General features: G+C 49.2%; 1 protein-coding gene across 1 annotated transcript in view; it reads left to right on the forward strand.

The window, feature by feature from the left end:
• The window catches only part of ATF6 (activating transcription factor 6), a 101,174-nt gene that overhangs the window by 53,600 nt on the left and 25,887 nt on the right, over window positions 1-21,687 (forward strand). Inside the window, exon 15 of the mRNA XM_063427124.1 lies at window positions 16,504-16,588. Coding sequence (XP_063283194.1) covers window positions 16,504-16,588 — 85 coding nt within the window. The remainder of the gene's footprint in view (window positions 1-16,503; window positions 16,589-21,687) is intronic.

The following is a 21,687-nucleotide window of genomic DNA, read 5'->3' on the forward strand; positions in this document are numbered from 1 at the left end:
CTGCATCTCACGCTTTTTATTACCAAGGCTGCTGGAATTTTATCATTAAAAACTTGGCAAATCTCCAGCATCCTTTCAGCAGTCCCAGCCTGATCACGGAATCATTGACAGACATAATGAATGATCTCACTTGTACACAGTGAAACATCCCATAGGTGGGCACAGCACCGTTTTAACCTCCTCACTGCCAAGCCCTTTTTGATTGGGGAAAAATGACCGCAAAGAGGAAAGCACTTTCCAGCACAAAATCCCCCCAAAAAGATTAAAAGTGAAATTTTACTGTGACACGCACAACAGTCATTTCCGAATTAAAACAAATCTAGATTCGACTGCTCATTAGTTTCACCTACAGCTGTGGCTTCGTGAATACATGGAACTAGCAAAATAAGAGTATTTACTGCATCGTCTTTTTGATTTAAATAGAGTATATAGTGTCATATATAATGTTATCTATGGCGACAAAGTGTTGTACTAAAAATTGGTAATCATTATGTGAGATCTCCATATTTAAGGATACCAAATTAGTATGACTGTGCTATCTCATGTGCCCCCCTCACTCCCCCATATTTGTTTCTGGGTATTAATTACATTATAGTGGCTACTGAGGTGTTGGTTATAAGAAGTCATTAAAGGGACATGCCTTACTTGACTATTGTGATTTTGTTTTTTTTAAACTGCAAGCAAACACTTTTACACACATACACCAAGCAAAATAGAGGGGGGAAAAGAATGTAATAATAAACGTTTTATAAACTTGGTCTGATTGCATTATCTTTACCCTACCCTTACCTTTTACTGTGAACTCACTGAGCAGGGCCTCAATCCCTCTGTTACTGTGTCACTATACCCCACTCCCTCTAGCATGTAAACTCACTGAGCAGGCCCTCAACCCCTCTGTTACTGGGTCACTATACCCCACTCCCTCTAACATCTAAACTCACTGAGCTGGGCCCTCGATCCCTCTGTTACTGTGTCACTATACCCCACTCCCTCTAACATGTAAACTCACTGAGCAGGGCCTCAATCCCTCTGTAACCAGACAAGGTGGATGCACAGTAACAAAGACGTGTCTGTTAGTCCACCCATTGTGCAGCGCTACGGAACTTTTTGGCGCTTTATAAATAATAATCATTGTAACGGATAACCTGGCACCCCGATTGGGTACCTCCGTTGAAGGATGTTTCTAGCACTCCGCAGACACCACAACCACCGCAGACCCCACAAACCACCGCAGCTTGGTTGGGGTCTCGCCGTCTCCTTTCCACCATAGACCTCCGACAAGGCTCCAGGTTCCAGTGGGTGAACCTCTCTTCCAAGAGAGGGAAGCAGGAACAAGCTCTTACAAGAGCTTAGAAGTGATTATCCAAGGGAGTATGCAGAGCATAGCAATCCCTTGTAGTGATATAGCAATACCCCCAATAAGAGACAGGACTCTAGATTGAGGGTGAAGAAGAACTGTCTAAAACTTTTTCCTTGGGACTAGCCCATATGGCCATTACATTAACATTGCTGTGAAAACTCAATAAAATTACAAACAGTCAAATCATAGCAGGCAACACACAGTGACTTATTAAAACACAATGGCATATTTTTAAAGAGGTGGGGGAGACAATAATTAACAGAAAATATCCCACATGCCTGCAGAATTAGCAATATGCAAATCTACCCGAATATGCAAATGAACCAGTCTTGCTATTCAGGTAGTGCATATTGCTGTTGCTACCAACAAAGGGCACTAGACAAGCTGCATAGCCAAATCCACCTAGTTGGTAGCAAACCTCAGCAGGGCAGGAGAGCAGGCAATACATCCCAGGGGCCATAGTCACATGGCAGGAGGCTGGCAATCAGTCTTCTCCAATGCCCAGTGGCGAGGCTGGTTCCGCCACAATCATGATTATTATTGCGCACAATGCTTTAAGCTGTGTAGACGGCAGGTATCAATGGGTAAACGAATAATAAGCCAGTGCCATGGTTAGAGATACTAGCAGTGCCAGGAATACAAATCTGCCTCCCTCTCCCTCGCGCCTGGGTAATTAAAGCGTTACAAACCCTTTATTTACTTGCCTTTACCCTGTGCTGGTGTGACGATAGCTCGTGACGAGCGGGTGCTAATGTCCGGCAGATGCTGTGCGCACATTAGACCTCCCTATAGGAAAGCATTGAATGGGGAAAAATCTGACTATCCTCGTCCAGTGTCCGATCCTGCTCTAGTTTGCTGTTTAATAAAGCCAGAAATAATTCTACCAAATCTAAATGTGGAGTTTATCCTTTTTTAGTCAATTGCAGGAAAAGTTATTTCCTGGTTAAAAAAAAAAAAAAAAAAAGGGGGGGGGGGGTGGAATCTGTGAATTCCACACAACGAAAGCTTCCTCTCCTCCTACGCACACTCTCACAGGTATTGGTTACGCTGGATCTGGCGCAGGTCCTCTGGCCAAGCTTTTGAGGTATTTATGTAGTCATGTGATTGGCCAAGACTAAATGCTGGAAAACCTTATAATATTAGCTATTTTTTGTTCTTTGCAATCAAAGAAGCTGGATGGTTTCCTCGGAATCTGCTGTAATCCACAACAGACTTTCTGTCCGTTTTTTATTAACATTTTGTTTGGACGTCTTCTGGTACATGGCTTACAAGCAGTTTGGCTCAAATAACGCTTCTGCCAATGGTTGCTCTGATCAATAAAACAGTTATTTTCACTTAAATATGCAATCCTATTCATTTGTTGGGATTATTTTGATCTTAACAAATTGTGGTAAATGTAGCTGGGATTTACCATTTTAAGATCAGATAGCCTATGATATGCCAGTCATGTGGATTTTAAGTAGTGTTTTTTGTTTGTTTTTTGAAGGATTTATTAAGGTTTATTTGGCATGGATAGTGCGGTAGAGGATAGCTTGCCTCACAAGGTGCAGTTGCAATGTAGCTACGGTCAGTATATCGTACTTGTAACGGGTCACCTGGCACCCAGACTGGGTATCTCCGTTGATGGATGCTCCTAGTGCTTCCGAGGGCTCCAAGCTCTCCACTCGACACCATAAGCACTGCAGCCCCCACAAACTGCCGCAGCTTGGTTGGGGTCTTGCCCGGGTTACCCACCCGGGCGCGCGCGAGGTGTCGTTCTGTGATTGCTGCGGGGGGGGGGCGCGAGGTGTCGTTCTGTGATTGCTGGGGGGGGGGGCGCGAGGTGTCGTTCTGTGATTGCTGGGGCGGGGGGGCGCGAGGTGTCGTTCTGTGATTGCTGGGGGGGGGGCGTGAGGTGTCGTTCTGTGATTGCTGGGGGGGGCGCGAGGTGTCGTTCTGTGATTGCTGGGGGGGGCGCGAGGTGTCGTTCTGTGATTGCTGGGGGGGGCGCGAGGTGTCGTTCTGTGATCGCTGGGGGGGGGGCGCGAGGTGTCGTTCTGTGATCGCTGGGGGGGGGCGCGAGGTGTCGTTCTGTGATCGCTGGGGGGGGGCGCGAGGTGTCGTTCTGTGATCGCTGGGGGGGCACGAGGTGTCGTTCTGTGATCGCTGGGGGGCGCGAGGTGTCGTTCTGTGATCGCTGGGGGGGCGCGAGGTGTTGTTCTGTGATCGCTGGGGGGGCGCAAGGTGTCGTTCTGTGATCGCTGGGGGGGGCGCAAGGTGTCGTTCTGTGATCGGGGGCAGGGCGCAAGGTGTCGTTCTGTGATCGGGGGGAGGGCGCAAGGTGTCGTTCTGTGATCGGGGGAGGGCGCAAGGTGTCGTTCTGTGATCGGGGGAGGGCGCAAGGTGTCGTTCTGTGATCGGGGGAAGGGCGCAAGGTGTCGTTCTGTGATCGGGGGAAGGGCGCAAGGTGTCGTTCTGTGATCGCTTGGGGGAGAGGCGCGGTGTCGTTCTGTGATCGCTGGGGGGAGGGACGCGTGCGGTGTCGTTCTGTGATCGCTGGGGGGGGAGGAGCGCGCGAGGTGTCGTTCTGTGATCGCTGGGGGGAGGGGCGCGGTGTCGTTCTGTGATCGCTGGGGGGAGGGACGCGTGCGGTGTCATTCTGTGATCGCTGGGGGGAGGGGCGCGCGAGGTGTCGTTCTGTGATCGCTGGGGGGAGGGGCGCGCGAGGTGTCGTTCTGTGATCGCTTGGGGGAGAGGCGCGGTGTCGTTCTGTGATCGCTGGGGGGAGGGACGCGTGCGTTGTCGTTCTGTGATCGCTGGGGGGGAGGAGCGCGCGAGGTGTCGTTCTGTGATCGCTGGGGGGAGGGGCGCGGTGTCGTTCTGTGATCGCTGGGGGGCGGGGCGCGCGAGGTGTCGTTCTGTGATCGCTGGGGGGAGGGGCGCGCGAGGTGTCGTTCTGTGATCGCTGGGGGGAGGGGCGCGCGAGGTGTCGTTATGTGATCGCTGGGGGGGCGGGGCGCGGGGCGCGCGAGGTGTCGTTCTGTGATCGCTTGGGGGAGAGGCGCGGTGTCGTTCTGTGATCGCTGGGGGGAGGGACGCGTGCGGTGTCGTTCTGTGATCGCTGGGGGGGGAGGAGCGCGCGAGGTGTCGTTCTGTGATCGCTGGGGGGAGGGGCGCGGTGTCGTTCTGTGATCGCTGGGGGGAGGGACGCGTGCGGTGTCATTCTGTGATCGCTGGGGGGAGGGGCGCGCGAGGTGTCGTTCTGTGATCGCTGGGGGGAGGGGCGCGCGAGGTGTCGTTCTGTGATCGCTTGGGGGAGAGGCGCGGTGTCGTTCTGTGATCGCTGGGGGGAGGGACGCGTGCGGTGTCGTTCTGTGATCGCTGGGGGGGAGGAGCGCGCGAGGTGTCGTTCTGTGATCGCTGGGGGGAGGGGCGCGGTGTCGTTCTGTGATCGCTGGGGGGCGGGGCGCGCGAGGTGTCGTTCTGTGATCGCTGGGGGGAGGGGCGCGCGAGGTGTCGTTCTGTGATCGCTGGGGGGAGGGGCGCGCGAGGTGTCGTTATGTGATCGCTGGGGGGGCGGGGCGCGGGGCGCGCGAGGTGTCGTTCTGTGATCGCTGGGGGGGCGGGGCGCGCGAGGTGTCGTTCTGTGATCGCTGGGGGGGAGGGGCGTGCGAGGTGTCGTTCTGTGATCGCTGGGGGGAGGGGCGTGCGAGGTGTCGTTCTGTGATCGCTGGGGGGAGGGGCGCGCGCGGTGTCGTTCTGTGATCGCTGGGGAGGAGGGGGCATGCCGTGCGAGGCGAGGACACAAAAGTTGGTCCCCTGCTGACTGACCGCATTGCCTCTGCTGTATAAGGACTGCCTGTCAGTCGGTGATAGACTGAGAGCATCAACTGACTGACACCGGTTGCTGACTTCCTATTGCGTAAAATACCTTCTTTTTGCACCAATTCCTTTCAGATTGACCATGGAATCTGTACAGTAAACTCCACATTGACATCTGAATTTGACTGTTCTTTATATCGTAGCATGAAATGAATGGCTTAGTAAATTTTAGGATTTATTAAGAGCAGCTCAGACACGTACTGCTCGTGATGTTAAACAAAATGTGTGTTCTAAATAACACACATGTGGGCGATGGTTTAGTTTTGCCTGTTAAAGCATGCCTCGTCTGCTTTTTCTTTGACTGTATGGAATGACTTAACATCAAATGTTTGTACTACATCATGTCCAAAGCCCTATCGGGATTGCAGAATCCAAATACACCTCTTTCCTGGAGGCAGTGATGTCGGGTCTGGATATTGTGGTTATTGAAAGAAAATGGATATACTGTAAGCTGTTTATAGCCGCTAAAACACCTTCATCAAACAGGAATATATATAAAAAGCACCGTAGGGCTATAACGGATCTATTAAATAAAAATATAAAGCTAATTTTAATAAATGTACCCTCCTAGTAATAACACAACTCCTAACAGAATGTCACATAAATCATTCATAACGAGCTCGTATGGAGTTGTAACGGAGCTCCGTGTACTCCGACCGAGTACCCTCCGTTGATGGATGCTCCTAGCGCTCTCAGAGGACTCCAAGCACTGCAGACGACACCACAACCACCGCAGGCTCCACAACCGCCGTAGCTTAACTGGAGCCGCGCCGTCTTCCTTCCACCCTGGAATGAACCTCCAGCATTCAGGACCGTGTGGGGAAGACCTCTCCTCCAGGAGAGCGTATCCGGAACAAGCTCTTAAAAGAGCTAAGTGATTAAGCTCAGGGGAATATGCAAAGCATAGCAATCCCCAGTGTGATACAGCAATTCCCTCCAATAACGAGACGAGGCTACGTTTTGAAGGGTCAAGAAGAACTGAGGACTGGGACACCCAGCCTGCTTTTTATTACAAAAAGGTACACACAGGACACTCTCAGGGGGAGGTTGAAATTAACCAATCACATACATGGTACCACCCCCACGTCTCCTCCCCTCAGATAAACATATAACATAATTATAGCATACAGTAAAAGTACAGTTTTCACACATACACTGTAACTTTAAAACTATACATTCAATCTCCATAAAAATGACATTTAAACTCGGCATACATTTAAACTCGGCATACTTCAAACATAAACACTTCCAAAAATCAGCCAAATCCCTCCAGCGGATCAAAAGTTAGCTGGAGGTCCCTTTATGACCGACCGCAAGCACGATTTCCTGCCCAAAACAGTTCCATAGATTTGGGCTGTGCGGTCGGTCAATTTCATGCCGAAAAACGACTAAGTCCCATTTCGAACGGGAAAACGAAGTGTAGGAGAAGGTAAGGGTCAGCGGTGTTCGGTAAAATGTGTAGCCGATTTCAGTTCCACAGAATCTTTAGCATACACCGCTGACCGCATTCGAATGAACCAAGATGGCCGCCGTCACGTGCAATTAACCTGCAGTAACCTCACAGCCTGGGAGGTAAATTGCCTGCACACTTTAACTTCTGGGTGGTCCGCCTGTGTGGTACTTGGTTCAGTAAGCCCTATTTAGGAGGGAATAAAGTTCTGCGGCACCGTTGGGGGTAGAGGGTTAAATTAAATGCTTGATGTTTTCCTTTTATGCTTTATTTAATATATATGTATTATTATTTTTTTTTTAATAGTGTTTTTTATTTTCTTCTTTCCCTCTTTTTTTAGTGTAGCCTACTTACTTGCCATGTTTTTTTTTTTTTTTTCATTTAATGCAAGAATAAAAGTTGTTGTTTTTTTTATATAGGACACGAGATTGATCGATTTTGTATTTTTTTTTATGCACTGTTGCAATGTAGTGAAATTCTGGTTATTAATTATGGAATGAATCGATGTTGCTTTCAGTTTGCTATGAATGTAATTGGTGCTGGCTGGTTACCTCTTTACGCTCCCTTGTAGGAAGGTGCATGCTGTCAGTTGAATGAAACGCATAGACATTTGTGGCACTTTACATGGGGCCTTCTTCTATGGGGCTGCCTTCTTCTATGGGGCTGCCTTCTTCTATGGGGGCTGCCTTCTTCTATGGGGGCTGCCTTCTTCTATGGGGGCTGCCTTCTTCTATGGGGCTGCCTTCTTCTATGGGGGCTGCCTTCTTCTATCGGGGGCTGCCTTCTTCTATCGGGGGCTGCCTTCTTCTATGGGGGCTGCCTTCTTCTATGGGGGCTGCCTTCTTCTATGGGGCTGCCTTCTTCTATGGGGGCTGCCTTCTTCTATGAGGGCTGCCTTCTTCTATGAGGGCTGCCTTCTTCTATGAGGGCTGCCTTCTTCTATGAGGGCTGCCTTCTTCTATGGGGGCTGCCTTCTTCTATCGGGGGCTGCCTTCTTCTATGGGGGCTGCCTTCTTCTATGGGGGCTGCCTTCTTCTATGGGGGCTGCCTTCTTCTATCGGGGGCTGCCTTCTTCTATGAGGGCTGCCTTCTTCTATGAGGGTTGCCTTCTTCTATGAGGGCTGCCTTCTTCTATGAGGGCTGCCTTCTTCTATGAGGGCTGCCTTCTTCTATGAGGGTTGCCTTCTTCTATGAGGGCTGCCTTCTTCTATGAGGGCTGCCTTCTTCTATGAGGGCTGCCTTCTTCTATGAGGGCTGCCTTCTTCTATGGGGGCTGCCTTCTTCTATGAGGGCTGCCTTCTTCTATGAGGGCTGCCTTCTTCTATGAGGGCTGCCTTCTTCTATGAGGGCTGCCTTCTTCTATCGGGGGCTGCCTTCTTCTATGCGGGCTGCCTTCTTCTATGCGGGCTGCCTTCTTCTATGGGGGCTGCCTTCTTCTATGCGGGCTGCCTTCTTCTATGCGGGCTGCCTTCTTCTATGCGGGCTGCCTTCTTCTATGGGGGCTGCCTTCTTCTATCGGGGGCTGCCTTCTTCTATGAGGGCTGCCTTCTTCTATGGGGGCTGCCTTCTTCTATGAGGGCTGCCTTCTTCTATCGGGGGCTGCCTTCTTCTATCGGGGGCTGCCTTCTTCTATCGGGGGCTGCCTTCTTCTATGAGGGTTGCCTTCTTCTATGGGGGCTGCCTTCTTCTATGGGGGCTGCCTTCTTCTATGAGGGCTGCCTTCTTCTATGAGGGTTGCCTTCTTCTATGAGGGTTGCCTTCTTCTATGAGGGCTGCCTTCTTCTATCGGGGGCTGCCTTCTTCTATGAGGGCTGCCTTCTTCTATGGGGGCTGCCTTCTTCTATGGGGGCTGCCTTCTTCTATGGGGGCTGCCTTCTTCTATCGGGGGCTGCCTTCTTCTATGGGGGCTGCCTTCTTCTATGGGGGCTGCCTTCTTCTATGAGGGCTGCCTTCTTCTATCGGGGGCTGCCTTCTTCTATGAGGGCTGCCTTCTTCTATCGGGGGCTGCCTTCTTCTATCGGGGGCTGCCTTCTTCTATCGGAGGCTGCCTTCTTCTATTAGGGTTGCCTTCTTCTATGGGGGCTGCCTTCTTCTATGAGGGCTGCCTTCTTCTATGAGGGTTGCCTTCTTCTATGAGGGCTGCCTTCTTCTATGAGGGCTGCCTTCTTCTATCGGGGCTGCCTTCTTCTATGAGGGCTGCCTTCTTCTATCGGGGGCTGCCTTCTTCTATCGGGGGCTGCCTTCTTCTATGAGGGCTGCCTTCTTCTATGAGGGCTGCCTTCTTCTATGAGGGCTGCCTTCTTCTATGAGGGCTGCCTTCTTCTATGAGGGCTGCCTTCTTCTATGGGGGCTGCCTTCTTCTATCGGGGGCTGCCTTCTTCTATGAGGGCTGCCTTCTTCTATCGGGGGCTGCCTTCTTCTATCGGGGGCTGCCTTCTTCTATCGGGGGCTGCCTTCTTCTATGAGGGCTGCCTTCTTCTATGAGGGTTGCCTTCTTCTATGAGGGCTGCCTTCTTCTATGAGGGTTGCCTTCTTCTATGAGGGCTGCCTTCTTCTATGGGGGCTGCCTTCTTCTATGGGGGCTGCCTTCTTCTATGGGGGCTGCCTTCTTCTATGGGGGCTGCCTTCTTCTATGGGGGCTGCCTTCTTCTATGGGGGCTGCCTTCTTCTATGGGGGCTGCCTTCTTCTATGGGGGCTGCCTTCTTCTATGGGGGCTGCCTTCTTCTATGGGGGCTGCCTTCTTCTATCAGGGCTGCCTTCTTCTATGAGGGCTGCCTTCTTCTATGAGGGCTGCCTTCTTCTATGAGGGCTGCCTTCTTCTATGGGGGCTGCCTTCTTCTATCGGGGGCTGCCTTCTTCTATGAGGGTTGCCTTCTTCTATGGGGGCTGCCTTCTTCTATGGGGGCTGCCTTCTTCTATGGGGGCTGCCTTCTTCTATGAGGGCTGCCTTCTTCTATGAGGGCTGCCTTCTTCTATGGGAGCTACCTTCTTCTATGGGGGCTGCCTTCTTCTATCGGGGGCTGCCTTCTTCTATGAGGGCTGCCTTCTTCTATCTGGGCTGCCTTCTTCTATCGGGGGCTGCCTTCTTCTATGAGGGCTGCCTTCTTCTATGAGGGCTGCCTTCTTCTATCGGGGCTGCCTTCTTCTATGGGGGCTGCCTTCTTCTATGAGGGCTGCCTTCTTCTATGAGGGCTGCCTTCTTCTATGAGGGCTGCCTTCTTCTATGGGAGCTGCCTTCTTCTATGGGGGCTGCCTTCTTCTATCGGGGGCTGCCTTCTTCTATGAGGGCTGCCTTCTTCTATCGGGGGCTGCCTTCTTCTATGAGGGCTGCCTTCTTCTATGAGGGCTGCCTTCTTCTATCGGGGGCTGCCTTCTTCTATCGGGGGCTGCCTTCTTCTATCGGGGGCTGCCTTCTTCTATCGGGGGCTGCCTTCTTCTATCGGGGGCTGCCTTCTTCTATCGGGAGCTGCCTTCTTCTATGGGGGCTGCCTTCTTCTATCGGGGGCTGCCTTCTTCTATCGGGGGCTGCCTTCTTCTATCGGGGGCTGCCTTCTTCTATGAGGGCTGCCTTCTTCTATGAGGGCTGCCTTCTTCTATGAGGGCTGCCTTCTTCTATGAGGGCTGCCTTCTTCTATGAGGGCTGCCTTCTTCTATGAGGGCTGCCTTCTTCTATCGGGGCTGCCTTCTTCTATGAGGGCTGCCTTCTTCTATCGGGGGCTGCCTTCTTCTATCGGTGGCTGCCTTTTTCTATGAGGGCTGCCTTCTTCTATGAGGGCTGCCTTCTTCTATGGGGGCTGCCTTCTTCTATCGGGGGCTGCCTTCTTCTATGAGGGCTGCCTTCTTCTATGAGGGCTGCCTTCTTCTATGAGGGCTGCCTTCTTCTATGGGGGCTGCCTTCTTCTATGGGGGCTGCCTTCTTCTATGAGGGCTGCCTTCTTCTATGAGGGCTGCCTTCTTCTATGAGGGCTGCCTTCTTCTATGAGGGCTGCCTTCTTCTATGAGGGCTGCCTTCTTCTATCGGGGGCTGCCTTCTTCTATGCGGGCTGCCTTCTTCTATGGGGGCTGCCTTCTTCTATGGGGGCTGCCTTCTTCTATCGGGGGCTGCCTTCTTCTATGGGGGGCTGCCTTCTTCTATGAGGGCTGCCTTCTTCTATCTGGGCTGCCTTCTTCTATCGGGGGCTGCCTTCTTCTATGAGGGCTGCCTTCTTCTATGAGGGCTGCCTTCTTCTATCGGGGCTGCCTTCTTCTATGGGGGCTGCCTTCTTCTATGAGGGCTGCCTTCTTCTATGAGGGCTGCCTTCTTCTATGAGGGCTGCCTTCTTCTATGGGAGCTGCCTTCTTCTATGGGGGCTGCCTTCTTCTATCGGGGGCTGCCTTCTTCTATGAGGGCTGCCTTCTTCTATCGGGGGCTGCCTTCTTCTATGAGGGCTGCCTTCTTCTATGAGGGCTGCCTTCTTCTATCGGGGGCTGCCTTCTTCTATCGGGGGCTGCCTTCTTCTATCGGGGGCTGCCTTCTTCTATCGGGGGCTGCCTTCTTCTATCGGGGGCTGCCTTCTTCTATCGGGAGCTGCCTTCTTCTATGGGGGCTGCCTTCTTCTATCGGGGGCTGCCTTCTTCTATCGGGGGCTGCCTTCTTCTATCGGGGGCTGCCTTCTTCTATGAGGGCTGCCTTCTTCTATGAGGGCTGCCTTCTTCTATGAGGGCTGCCTTCTTCTATGAGGGCTGCCTTCTTCTATGAGGGCTGCCTTCTTCTATGAGGGCTGCCTTCTTCTATCGGGGCTGCCTTCTTCTATGAGGGCTGCCTTCTTCTATCGGGGGCTGCCTTCTTCTATCGGTGGCTGCCTTTTTCTATGAGGGCTGCCTTCTTCTATGAGGGCTGCCTTCTTCTATGGGGGCTGCCTTCTTCTATCGGGGGCTGCCTTCTTCTATGAGGGCTGCCTTCTTCTATGAGGGCTGCCTTCTTCTATGAGGGCTGCCTTCTTCTATGGGGGCTGCCTTCTTCTATGGGGGCTGCCTTCTTCTATGAGGGCTGCCTTCTTCTATGAGGGCTGCCTTCTTCTATGAGGGCTGCCTTCTTCTATGAGGGCTGCCTTCTTCTATGAGGGCTGCCTTCTTCTATCGGGGGCTGCCTTCTTCTATGCGGGCTGCCTTCTTCTATGGGGGCTGCCTTCTTCTATGGGGGCTGCCTTCTTCTATCGGGGGCTGCCTTCTTCTATGAGGGCTGCCTTCTTCTATGAGGGCTGCCTTCTTCTATGGGGGCTGCCTTCTTCTATGAGGGCTGCCTTCTTCTATCGGGGGCTGCCTTCTTCTATCGGGGGCTGCCTTCTTCTATCGGGGGCTGCCTTCTTCTATGAGGGTTGCCTTCTTCTATGGGGGCTGCCTTCTTCTATGGGGGCTGCCTTCTTCTATGAGGGCTGCCTTCTTCTATGAGGGTTGCCTTCTTCTATGAGGGTTGTCTTCTTCTATGAGGGCTGCCTTCTTCTATGAGGGCTGCCTTCTTCTATGAGGGCTGCCTTCTTCTATGAGGGCTGCCTTCTTCTATGGGGGCTGCCTTCTTCTATGGGGGCTGCCTTCTTCTATGGGGGCTGCCTTCTTCTATGGGGGCTGCCTTCTTCTATGAGGGCTGCCTTCTTCTATCGGGGGCTGCCTTCTTCTATCGGGGGCTGCCTTCTTCTATGGGGGCTGCCTTCTTCTATCGTGGGCTGCCTTCTTCTATGAGGGCTGCCTTCTTCTATGAGGGCTGCCTTCTTCTATGAGGGCTGCCTTCTTCTATGGGGGCTGCCTTCTTCTATGGGGGCTGCCTTCTTCTATCGGGGGCTGCCTTCTTCTATCGGGGGCTGCCTTCTTCTATGAGGGCTGCCTTCTTCTATCGGGGGCTGCCTTCTTCTATCGGGGGCTGCCTTCTTCTATGGGGGCTGCCTTCTTCTATGGGGGCTGCCTTCTTCTATGAGGGCTGCCTTCTTCTATGAGGGTTGCCTTCTTCTATGAGGGTTGCCTTCTTCTATGAGGGTTGCCTTCTTCTATGAGGGTTGCCTTCTTCTATGGGGGCTGCCTTCTATGAGGGCTGCCTTCTTCTATCGGGGGCTGCCTTCTTCTATCGGGGGCTGCCTTCTTCTATCGGGGGCTGCCTTCTTCTATCGGGGGCTGCCTTCTTCTATGAGGGCTGCCTTCTTCTATGAGGGCTGCCTTCTTCTATGAGGGCTGCCTTCTTCTATGAGGGCTGCCTTCTTCTATGAGGGCTGCCTTCTTCTATGAGGGCTGCCTTCTTCTATGAGGGCTGCCTTCTTCTATGAGGGCTGCCTTCTTCTATGGGGGCTGCCTTCTTCTATGGGGGCTGCCTTCTTCTATGAGGGCTGCCTTCTTCTATCGGGGGCTGCCTTCTTCTATCGGGGGCTGCCTTCTTCTATGCGGGCTGCCTTCTTCTATGGGGGCTGCCTTCTTCTATGCGGGCTGCCTTCTTCTATGGGGGCTGCCTTCTTCTATGGGGGCTGCCTTCTTCTATCGGGGGCTGCCTTCTTCTATGAGGGCTGCCTTCTTCTATCGGGGGCTGCCTTCTTCTATCGGGGGCTGCCTTCTTCTATCGGGGGCTGCCTTCTTCTATCGGGGGCTGCCTTCTTCTATCGGGGGCTGCCTTCTTCTATCGGGGGCTGCCTTCTTCTATCGGGGGCTGCCTTCTTCTATGAGGGTTGCCTTCTTCTATGGGGGCTGCCTTCTTCTATGGGGGCTGCCTTCTTCTATGAGGGCTGCCTTCTTCTATGAGGGCTGCCTTCTTCTATGAGGGTTGCCTTCTTCTATGAGGGCTGCCTTCTTCTATGAGGGCTGCCTTCTTCTATCGGGGCTGCCTTCTTCTATGAGGGCTGCCTTCTTCTATCGGGGGCTGCCTTCTTCTATCGGGGGCTGCCTTCTTCTATCGGGGGCTGCCTTCTTCTATCGGGGGCTGCCTTCTTCTATCGGGGGCTGCCTTCTTCTATGAGGGCTGCCTTCTTCTATGAGGGCTGCCTTCTTCTATCGGGGGCTGCCTTCTTCTATGGGGGCTGCCTTCTTCTATGGGGGCTGCCTTCTTCTATGAGGGCTGCCTTCTTCTATCGGGGGCTGCCTTCTTCTATCGGGGGCTGCCTTCTTCTATCGGGGGCTGCCTTCTTCTATCGGGGGCTGCCTTCTTCTATCGGGGGCTGCCTTCTTCTATCGGGGGCTGCCTTCTTCTATGAGGGTTGCCTTCTTCTATGGGGGCTGCCTTCTTCTATGAGGGCTGCCTTCTTCTATCGGGGGCTGCCTTCTTCTATGAGGGCTGCCTTCTTCTATCGGGGGCTGCCTTCTTCTATGAGGGCTGCCTTCTTCTATCGGGGGCTGCCTTCTTCTATCGGGGGCTGCCTTCTTCTATCGGGGGCTTCCTTCTTCTATCGGGGGCTGCCTTCTTCTATGAGGTTTGCCTTCTTCTATGAGGGTTGCCTTCTTCTATGAGGGTTGCCTTCTTCTATGAGGGTTGCCTTCTTCTATGGGGGCTGCCTTCTATGAGGGCTGCCTTCTATGAGGGCTGCCTTCTTCTATCGGGGGCTGCCTTCTTCTATCGGGGGCTGCCTTATTTTTGGCGAGAATTTGCCATTTTTATTATGGTGACGGCTACCTGTGGGGCTGCCTGCTGACCACTTCATATGGGGCTGGAAACTGAACATGGAGTTGTTCAGTTTATTTGAAATGTGTTCGTGTTGTGTTTTGAATGTATTTTTTGACTGTCTTGTTGTATGTAAGTATACATTTATATTTTTATTTTCCTTTAAAGAGACCTTGCATGATGTGACTAGGCCGTACAAGAATTTGGATGAAGCTGCATTTCCTCATTTGAGTTTGGGCAGTGTTTGGTTTAATATAAAAGGTGCTATTCCCTGGACCAGTTCTGAACACCTGAGCCATTACAATACCCCATAGAGATGGTGGTCGTGGTGCTTGGATAGGCCTTATAAAGCAAGGACAGAAATGGCCAGAACTGGGTTTATCAAATGAGATGCTTTTTTAAATCTGTTAACCACAGTGTGAAAATAAAATGGCATTTATTGGATTGCTTTAACACATTTCTGCACTGAAATATTGGGAGTTCATACATTCCAGGCTCTCCTTGATTGCAGTCCCAGAATGAATGGGCCAACGTGCCAGAAAGTTATACTCCTCGCCATCTTTCCAACCATTCCGATGCATTCTTACTTCACTATTTGACCCAAATTCACACTATTTTCTACTTCTAGCATAATGCAATAGAAATGTAGTTTTACCAAAATGTTTCCTTTCCACCGTAAAAAAAAACCAAAGCTTGATGTAAATAATGTTGCTGCTTTGCACATGGGTATGGACTGTGTAAACGACACCAGATGGAAATCTGTACCATCTCTATCGATGGTGAAAATGAAGAGTGTTAAAGGGACACTCCATTACCTCAATCCAAAAATCAATAAAACAAATGTTAGTACATTTAACCAATGAAAACATGAATTTAAAAAATAACTTCTTGAAAGATCTGCTCTGCAGCCTTTGCAATCCCCACCCAGACTTTCTCTCTACTAGTTTAAATGTAATGTGTGGTACATTTCACATGGTCTTGGTATGTTTGTCAGCAAATGAAATTGGCGCTGAAGGGTACGCTAAAGACTGACGTATGTGTGTACGTCATTAAGATTCTAATATCGACCAAAGAATTATGGGAAACTAATGCCATTGAAGGGTTCTATTCCATCGTAAGACTGGAAGCTGGGTCTCCAGAACCCCGAGATGGTTTTAATAAATGCTTCAGCATTATGTATCTTTTGTATTACATGATTTTTTATAGTCCAGTTTCCTAAGAGCAGCACCAGGACATACATGTCTCTGCCTCTACCACAAATTGGACCATTGCAGACTATGCCACTTCATCCCGGTCATGCATCCTAAATCAAACCCCTATAAAAATCTCCAGCCATTGAGCTAAGACGCAGTTGTTCTTCAGCCTTGTTGGCTCTCCGTTTTCAATTAAAGGACCACTCTAGTGCCAGGAAAACATACTCGTTTTCCTGGCACTAGAGTACCCTGAGGGTGCCCCCACCCTCAGGGACCCCCTCCCGCCGGGCTCTGGAGAGAGGAAGGGGTTAAACTTACCTCTTTTTCCAGCGCCGGGCGGGGAGCTTTCCTCCTCCTCTCCATCTTGATCGCGACGTCATCGGCTGAATGCGCATGCACGGCAGGAGCCGCGCTCGCATTCAGCCGGTCGCATAGGAAAGCATTTACAATGCTTTCCTATGGACGCTTGCGTGCTCTCACTGTGATTTTCACAGTGAGAAGCACGCAAGCGCCTCTAGCGGCTGTCAGTGAGACAGCCACTAGAGGATTGGGAGGCTGGATTAACCCTCAGAATAAACATAGCAGTTTCTCTGAAACTGCTATGTTTATAAAAAAAAGAGTTAATCCTAGAGGTACCTGGCACCCAGACCACTTCATTAAGCTGAAGTCGTCTGGGTGCCTAGAGTGGTCCTTTAATATTGGATTTTCAGGTCCTCCGAGCACTGTTATTGGCTGAAAATAAGATATCAATATCCCCTTTACTCCTAATTTCCACCTTGGAATCTCCGGCCCACTGTTTTGAGTACCATTCACAAAGGTTGTGTTTTACTTTCCATTCTGGATTTTGTCTTAGTTCTTTACAGTATGTTACTCAAATAACACTTATTCCCACGTGTCCAATTCAATAAATATGGGCAGTATCCATTTAGAGAAAAAATGAATTTGACAATAAGAATTGTTTTATTTTCCATCAATGTAAATATTATACTATTTTTATTATTAATTAAACATTATATTTTGACACAGGACCATCTTTTGTTACCGGCTACAAATAGAAATAAGACCACCAGACCAAAAATGTCAATAATCCTTCCGTCGACTAATGTGAATGGTAAGTCAGCCCCAGAATGTCTCCTTTTTCACATGTATTCTCATATATCCCTATCCAGCAAACCTTTTTTGACTTGATTCTAGTGAGATTCAGAACTTTTCAGTGGAATTTCTGTCTGTAAATTAACAGATTGGCAGCTGAATATTAATAATAGATGTTATTACCCGAATTAATGGTATTCATTTTATTCACGTCAGGAGAATGAAGGGCTGAGCTGACCCTGCCAGGATTTGAGCCTGTGGCCGTGTGTTTTTGAACAGGCTCCGTAGCCGGGGAATTTACAACTGAGCTACCTCACCAGCTCAGAAGGCAATTTCCATATTAATGAAAGCTGTTCTCTAAACATGTCCGTAGTGATACAATGATGGTGCACGATTAGGATTTCTACTAAGCTTGTGCCCAGTGTAAATATTTGGTGCGTTTGAAAACGATAGAAATAAATGTTTGGATGGATCATGATTTGTTTCAAACCTTAAACCATAAAACGTCATATGTACGTATCACAATGCCAGGGAAACGGCTAAAGATTGCAAGTTTAATCAATAAAATGGGTTTAGTTTTTTTGCTGGTCACGAAATTCCATCCCAGATTGAAGTTTATCAACACACAATGTGATAATGTAGCATCCCTGAGCATCTCGCGAGCTACAAATGGCACACAAAAAAATCTGCACAGAGAAACTTTCCGTATATGAAGTGTTTGTTCTGCTCGTGCACACAGCAGTTGTTAAGTATGATAAGTTCTGTGAGCGCGACCCCTTTTTTGGGAGCATACTGGTGCAATACATAGACTTGGCTTGGTTATTCTAGTTTTACATATAGCTTGGAACTCCTTAGAGGTTTCAACGTCTTCAGGAAAATATTTGGCCATCTGTGTGTAGGTTGTTAAAGTTATATATGCCTTCAAAGCAGACACATGGGGGCTGGACACTTGCCAAAGTATACAGGTGGAAGAGTACACAGCACTTGGGGGACGTTTTCGATACTCAATGATAACCTGATAAACAAATAACCTACCTAGTGTAGGTTGTTTATTGAATATAAATATATATTATATTATTCCTGGTCATTGTTTAGTTTTTTAATTACATTTTTAACCCAAAAGTGTCCTGGCTGACTTCAAATAAGTGAACTAAACCATGTATTGTAAATGCAATTTAAAGTGTGGTGTATATCCATGCTGGTTACATCCCCATGTTATAGACCTTGGGTTCTCTACCGAGTCATGGTGGCACACACCATCCCGAATCTCTCCGTAACCCCACTCGAACAGAATTGGGAAATTGTGCGCTTCATGCAGTTTACTGCCCCAAGATAGACTTCTTCTCTTGGTCTGTGGGAGCTGGAATGCAGGATTTCGATGTTATTTTCTCCCAAATTCAGGAAACTCTATAATTACTGGATGGCAATGTGACTGCAGGTCTGCTGAGTCTAGAAAATGTATAAATAATAGGTAGAGGGTTTAAAATGTCAAGTCCTACTAGAATCTTAAATTACCATCCGTGTGGAGCGCATCCACTTACATATCCTAGCTGTAACCGTGTGGCACCGGACACCATAAGGAGCATCTTAAACTACCATCCGTGTGGAGCGCATCCACTTCCATATCCTAGCTGTAACCGTGTGGCACCGGACACCATAAGGAGCATCTTAAACTACCATCCGTGTGGAGCGCATCCACTTCCATATCCTAGCTGTAACCGTGTGGCACCGGACACCATAAGGAGCATCTTAAACTACCATCTGTGTGGAGCGCATCCACTTACATATCCTAGCTGTAACCGTGTGGCACCGGACACCATAAGGAGCATCTTAAACTACCATCTGTGTGGAGCGCATCCACTTACATATCCTAGCTGTAACCGTGTGGCACCGGACACCATAAGGAGCATCTTAAACTACCATCCGTGTGGAGCGCATCCACTTCCATATCCTAGCTGTAACCGTGTGGCACCGGACACCATAAGGAGCATCTTAAACTACCATCCGTGTGGAGCGCATCCACTTCCATATCCTAGCTGTAACCGTGTGGCACCGGACACCATAAGGAGCATCTTAAACTACCATCTGTGTGGAGCGCATCCACTTCCATATCCTAGCTGTAACCGTGTGGCACCGGACACCATAAGGAGCATCTTAAACTACCATCTGTGTGGAGCGCATCCACTTACATATCCTAGCTGTAACCGTGTGGCACCGGACACCATAAGGAGCATCTTAAACTACCATCCGTGTGGAGCGCATCCACTTCCATATCCTAGCTGTAACCGTGTGGCACCGGACACCATAAGGAGCATCTTAAACTACCATCCGTGTGGAGCGCGTTCCCAGCTACAGTGAGGGAAAAAAGTATTTGAACCCCCTCTAATTTTGAAGGTTTATCCACTGGCAAATAAATGATCAGTCTATAGTTTTAATGGTAGGTGTATTTAAACAGTGAGAGACAGAATAACAAAAGAATATAATCCAGAAAAACGCATGTCAAAAAAGTTATAAAGTGATTTGCATGTCAATGAGTAAAACAAGTATTTGATCCCCTATCAATCGACAAGATTTCTGGCTCCCAGGTGTCTTTTATACATGTAACGAGCTGAGATTAGGAGTACTCTCTTAAAGGGAGTGCTCCTAATCTCAGCTCGTTACCTGTTTAAAAGATACCTGTCCAAAGAAGCAATCAATCAGATTCCAAACTCTCCACCATGTCAAAGACCAAAGAGCTGTCCAAGGATGTCGGGGAGAAGATTGTAGACCTAAACAAGGCTGAAATTGGCTAAAAGACCATTGCCAAGCAGCTTGGTGAGAAGGTGACCACAGTTGGTGTGATTAGTCGCAAATTGAAGTAACACAAAATAACTGTCAGTCTCCCTCGGTCTGGTGCTCCATGCAAGATCTCAACTAGTTGAGTTTCAATGATCATGAGAATCGTGAGGAATCAGCCCCGAACAACACGGGAGGATATTGTTAATGATCTCAAGGCAGCTGCGACCATAGTCACCAAGAAAACTCAAGAAAGCACATGTACAGGCCCGTCTGACGTTTGCCATTGAAAATCTGAATGATTCAGAGGAGAACTGGGTGAAAGTGTTGTGGTCAGAGGAGACCAAAATTAAGCTCTTTGGCATCAACTCAACTGGCAGTGTTTGGAGAAGGAGGAGGAGGAATGCTGCCTATGACTCCCAAGAACACCATCCCCACCGTCCAACATGGAGGTGGAAACATTATGCTTTGGGTGTGTTTTTCTGCTAAGGGGACAGGACAACTGCACCACAGCAAAGGAACGATGGACGGGGTCATGTACCATCAAATCTTGGGTGAGAACCTCCTTCCCTCAGCCAGGGCAAAATGGGTTGTGAATGGGTATTCCAGCATGACAACGACCCAAAACACACAGACAAGGCAACAAATGAGTGGCTCAAGAAGAAGCGCATTTAGGTCCTAGAGTGGCCTAGCCAATCTCCAGACCTTAATCCTATAGAAAATCTGTGGAGGGAGCTGAAGGTTCGAGTTGCCAAATGTCAGCCTTGAAATCTTAAGGACTTGGCGAGGATCTGCAAATAGGAGTAGGACAAAATTCCTCCTTAGATGTGTGCAATCCTGGTGGCCAACTACAAGAAATGTCTGACCTCTGTGATTGCCAACAAGGGTTTTGCCACCAAGTACTAAGTTGAAGAGGTCAAATACTTATTTCACTCATTGACATGCAAACTAATTTAGACCTTTTTTGACATGCGTTTTTCTGGATATTTTTAGAGTTATTCTGTCTCTCACGCTTAAAATAAACCTACCATTAAAATTATAGACTGATAATTTCTTTGTCAGTGGGCAAATGTTCAAAATCAGCAAGGGATCAAATACGTTTTTCCTCTCGCTGTATAACTGTGTGTCACAGGGCACCGTAAGGAGAATCTTAAACAACTCGCTACCGACTTTCTGTGAAAATAAAAAATATCGGAGCGGATTGAGGAAGAATATATGAACACACAGCGTGAAGGAATAGAAATGGTTTGAAATTCTCTCCTTTTTGCATGCTAGTCATTCTAATGTTGGCTATAACAGAATGACTGACCGTTGAAATCATTTTAACGTCGTGTAGCTATTAGTGGCAGTGCATTTAGGATATCACAATGTGACCTCACATTTTACCCTAGTAGTAGTTTCTCATTGAATTGGACTGCTGGGTCGAACTATCATACTCCGGGCCAATAAATGGACCAATTTAATTAGTTGTGTGTGTGTGTGTGTATATATATATATTGTATGTGTGTATTTTTCTGTAGAGGATTTTGCAGTCTGTTCCTGCCGTGAACTACGAATGTGGGGAGATGGAACAGATTGGATGGCCTTTACTCGTATTATTTAATACCAGGTCTGGTCAGCAAATCCGTTTATACTCCTGGTGGAATATTACACGCCCGCTTAATGTGCCAAATCCTTCCTTCATCCCAATCTTTATTAAAGGGACAATATAGCCACCAGATCAACTACAGCTTATTGTACGGTATACAGCATAATGTAAGGTTTTCAGCTTAATGCAGTGGTTCTTGTGTCTATATCCTGTCCGTGCAGGCTGTTAAATGTACGTTTCGGTAGTGGAACTGCAATCCTTAGACCAAATGGCCACCATTCCTTAGAACACGTGCGTTCGGTTATACAAATGACGACCACCCAGGGAAAGCACTTGAGTGAATCACGGTTAACAGCCAGGGTTGTTCGGTGTTCTGAGGGCTAATAAAAGGTTACCACACATGTTCTGTTTGGTCCACGAACAGGAAATACGAAACAGTTTGGGAACTTTGGGGATACTTACAGGCAACCGAAGGGAATGCTGCCAGGTCCTCCACTGCTTCCTTTTCAGAGTTTACATTAAAGCCTAGTAACACCTTTAATTGCAGTCACTCAGATGGCCACTAAAGGTGCTTCCTGTGTCAGTGTTGCACAGTGTGGAGCACCTACATTCAGTGTCTTCGCGGTCTGCACGGAGGTGCTGTAGAGATGCATTGATTCAGTGGGAGATGCTGGTTGGGGCCACGCGTGTGCAATAACCTCCCAATGCTTTCCTATTTATTTGTATTCCTGACTCTATAGTGTTCCTTTAACCAA

Source organism: Pelobates fuscus, chromosome 7 (genome assembly GCF_036172605.1).
Source record: "Pelobates fuscus isolate aPelFus1 chromosome 7, aPelFus1.pri, whole genome shotgun sequence".
Taxonomy (NCBI): domain Eukaryota; kingdom Metazoa; phylum Chordata; class Amphibia; order Anura; family Pelobatidae; genus Pelobates; species Pelobates fuscus.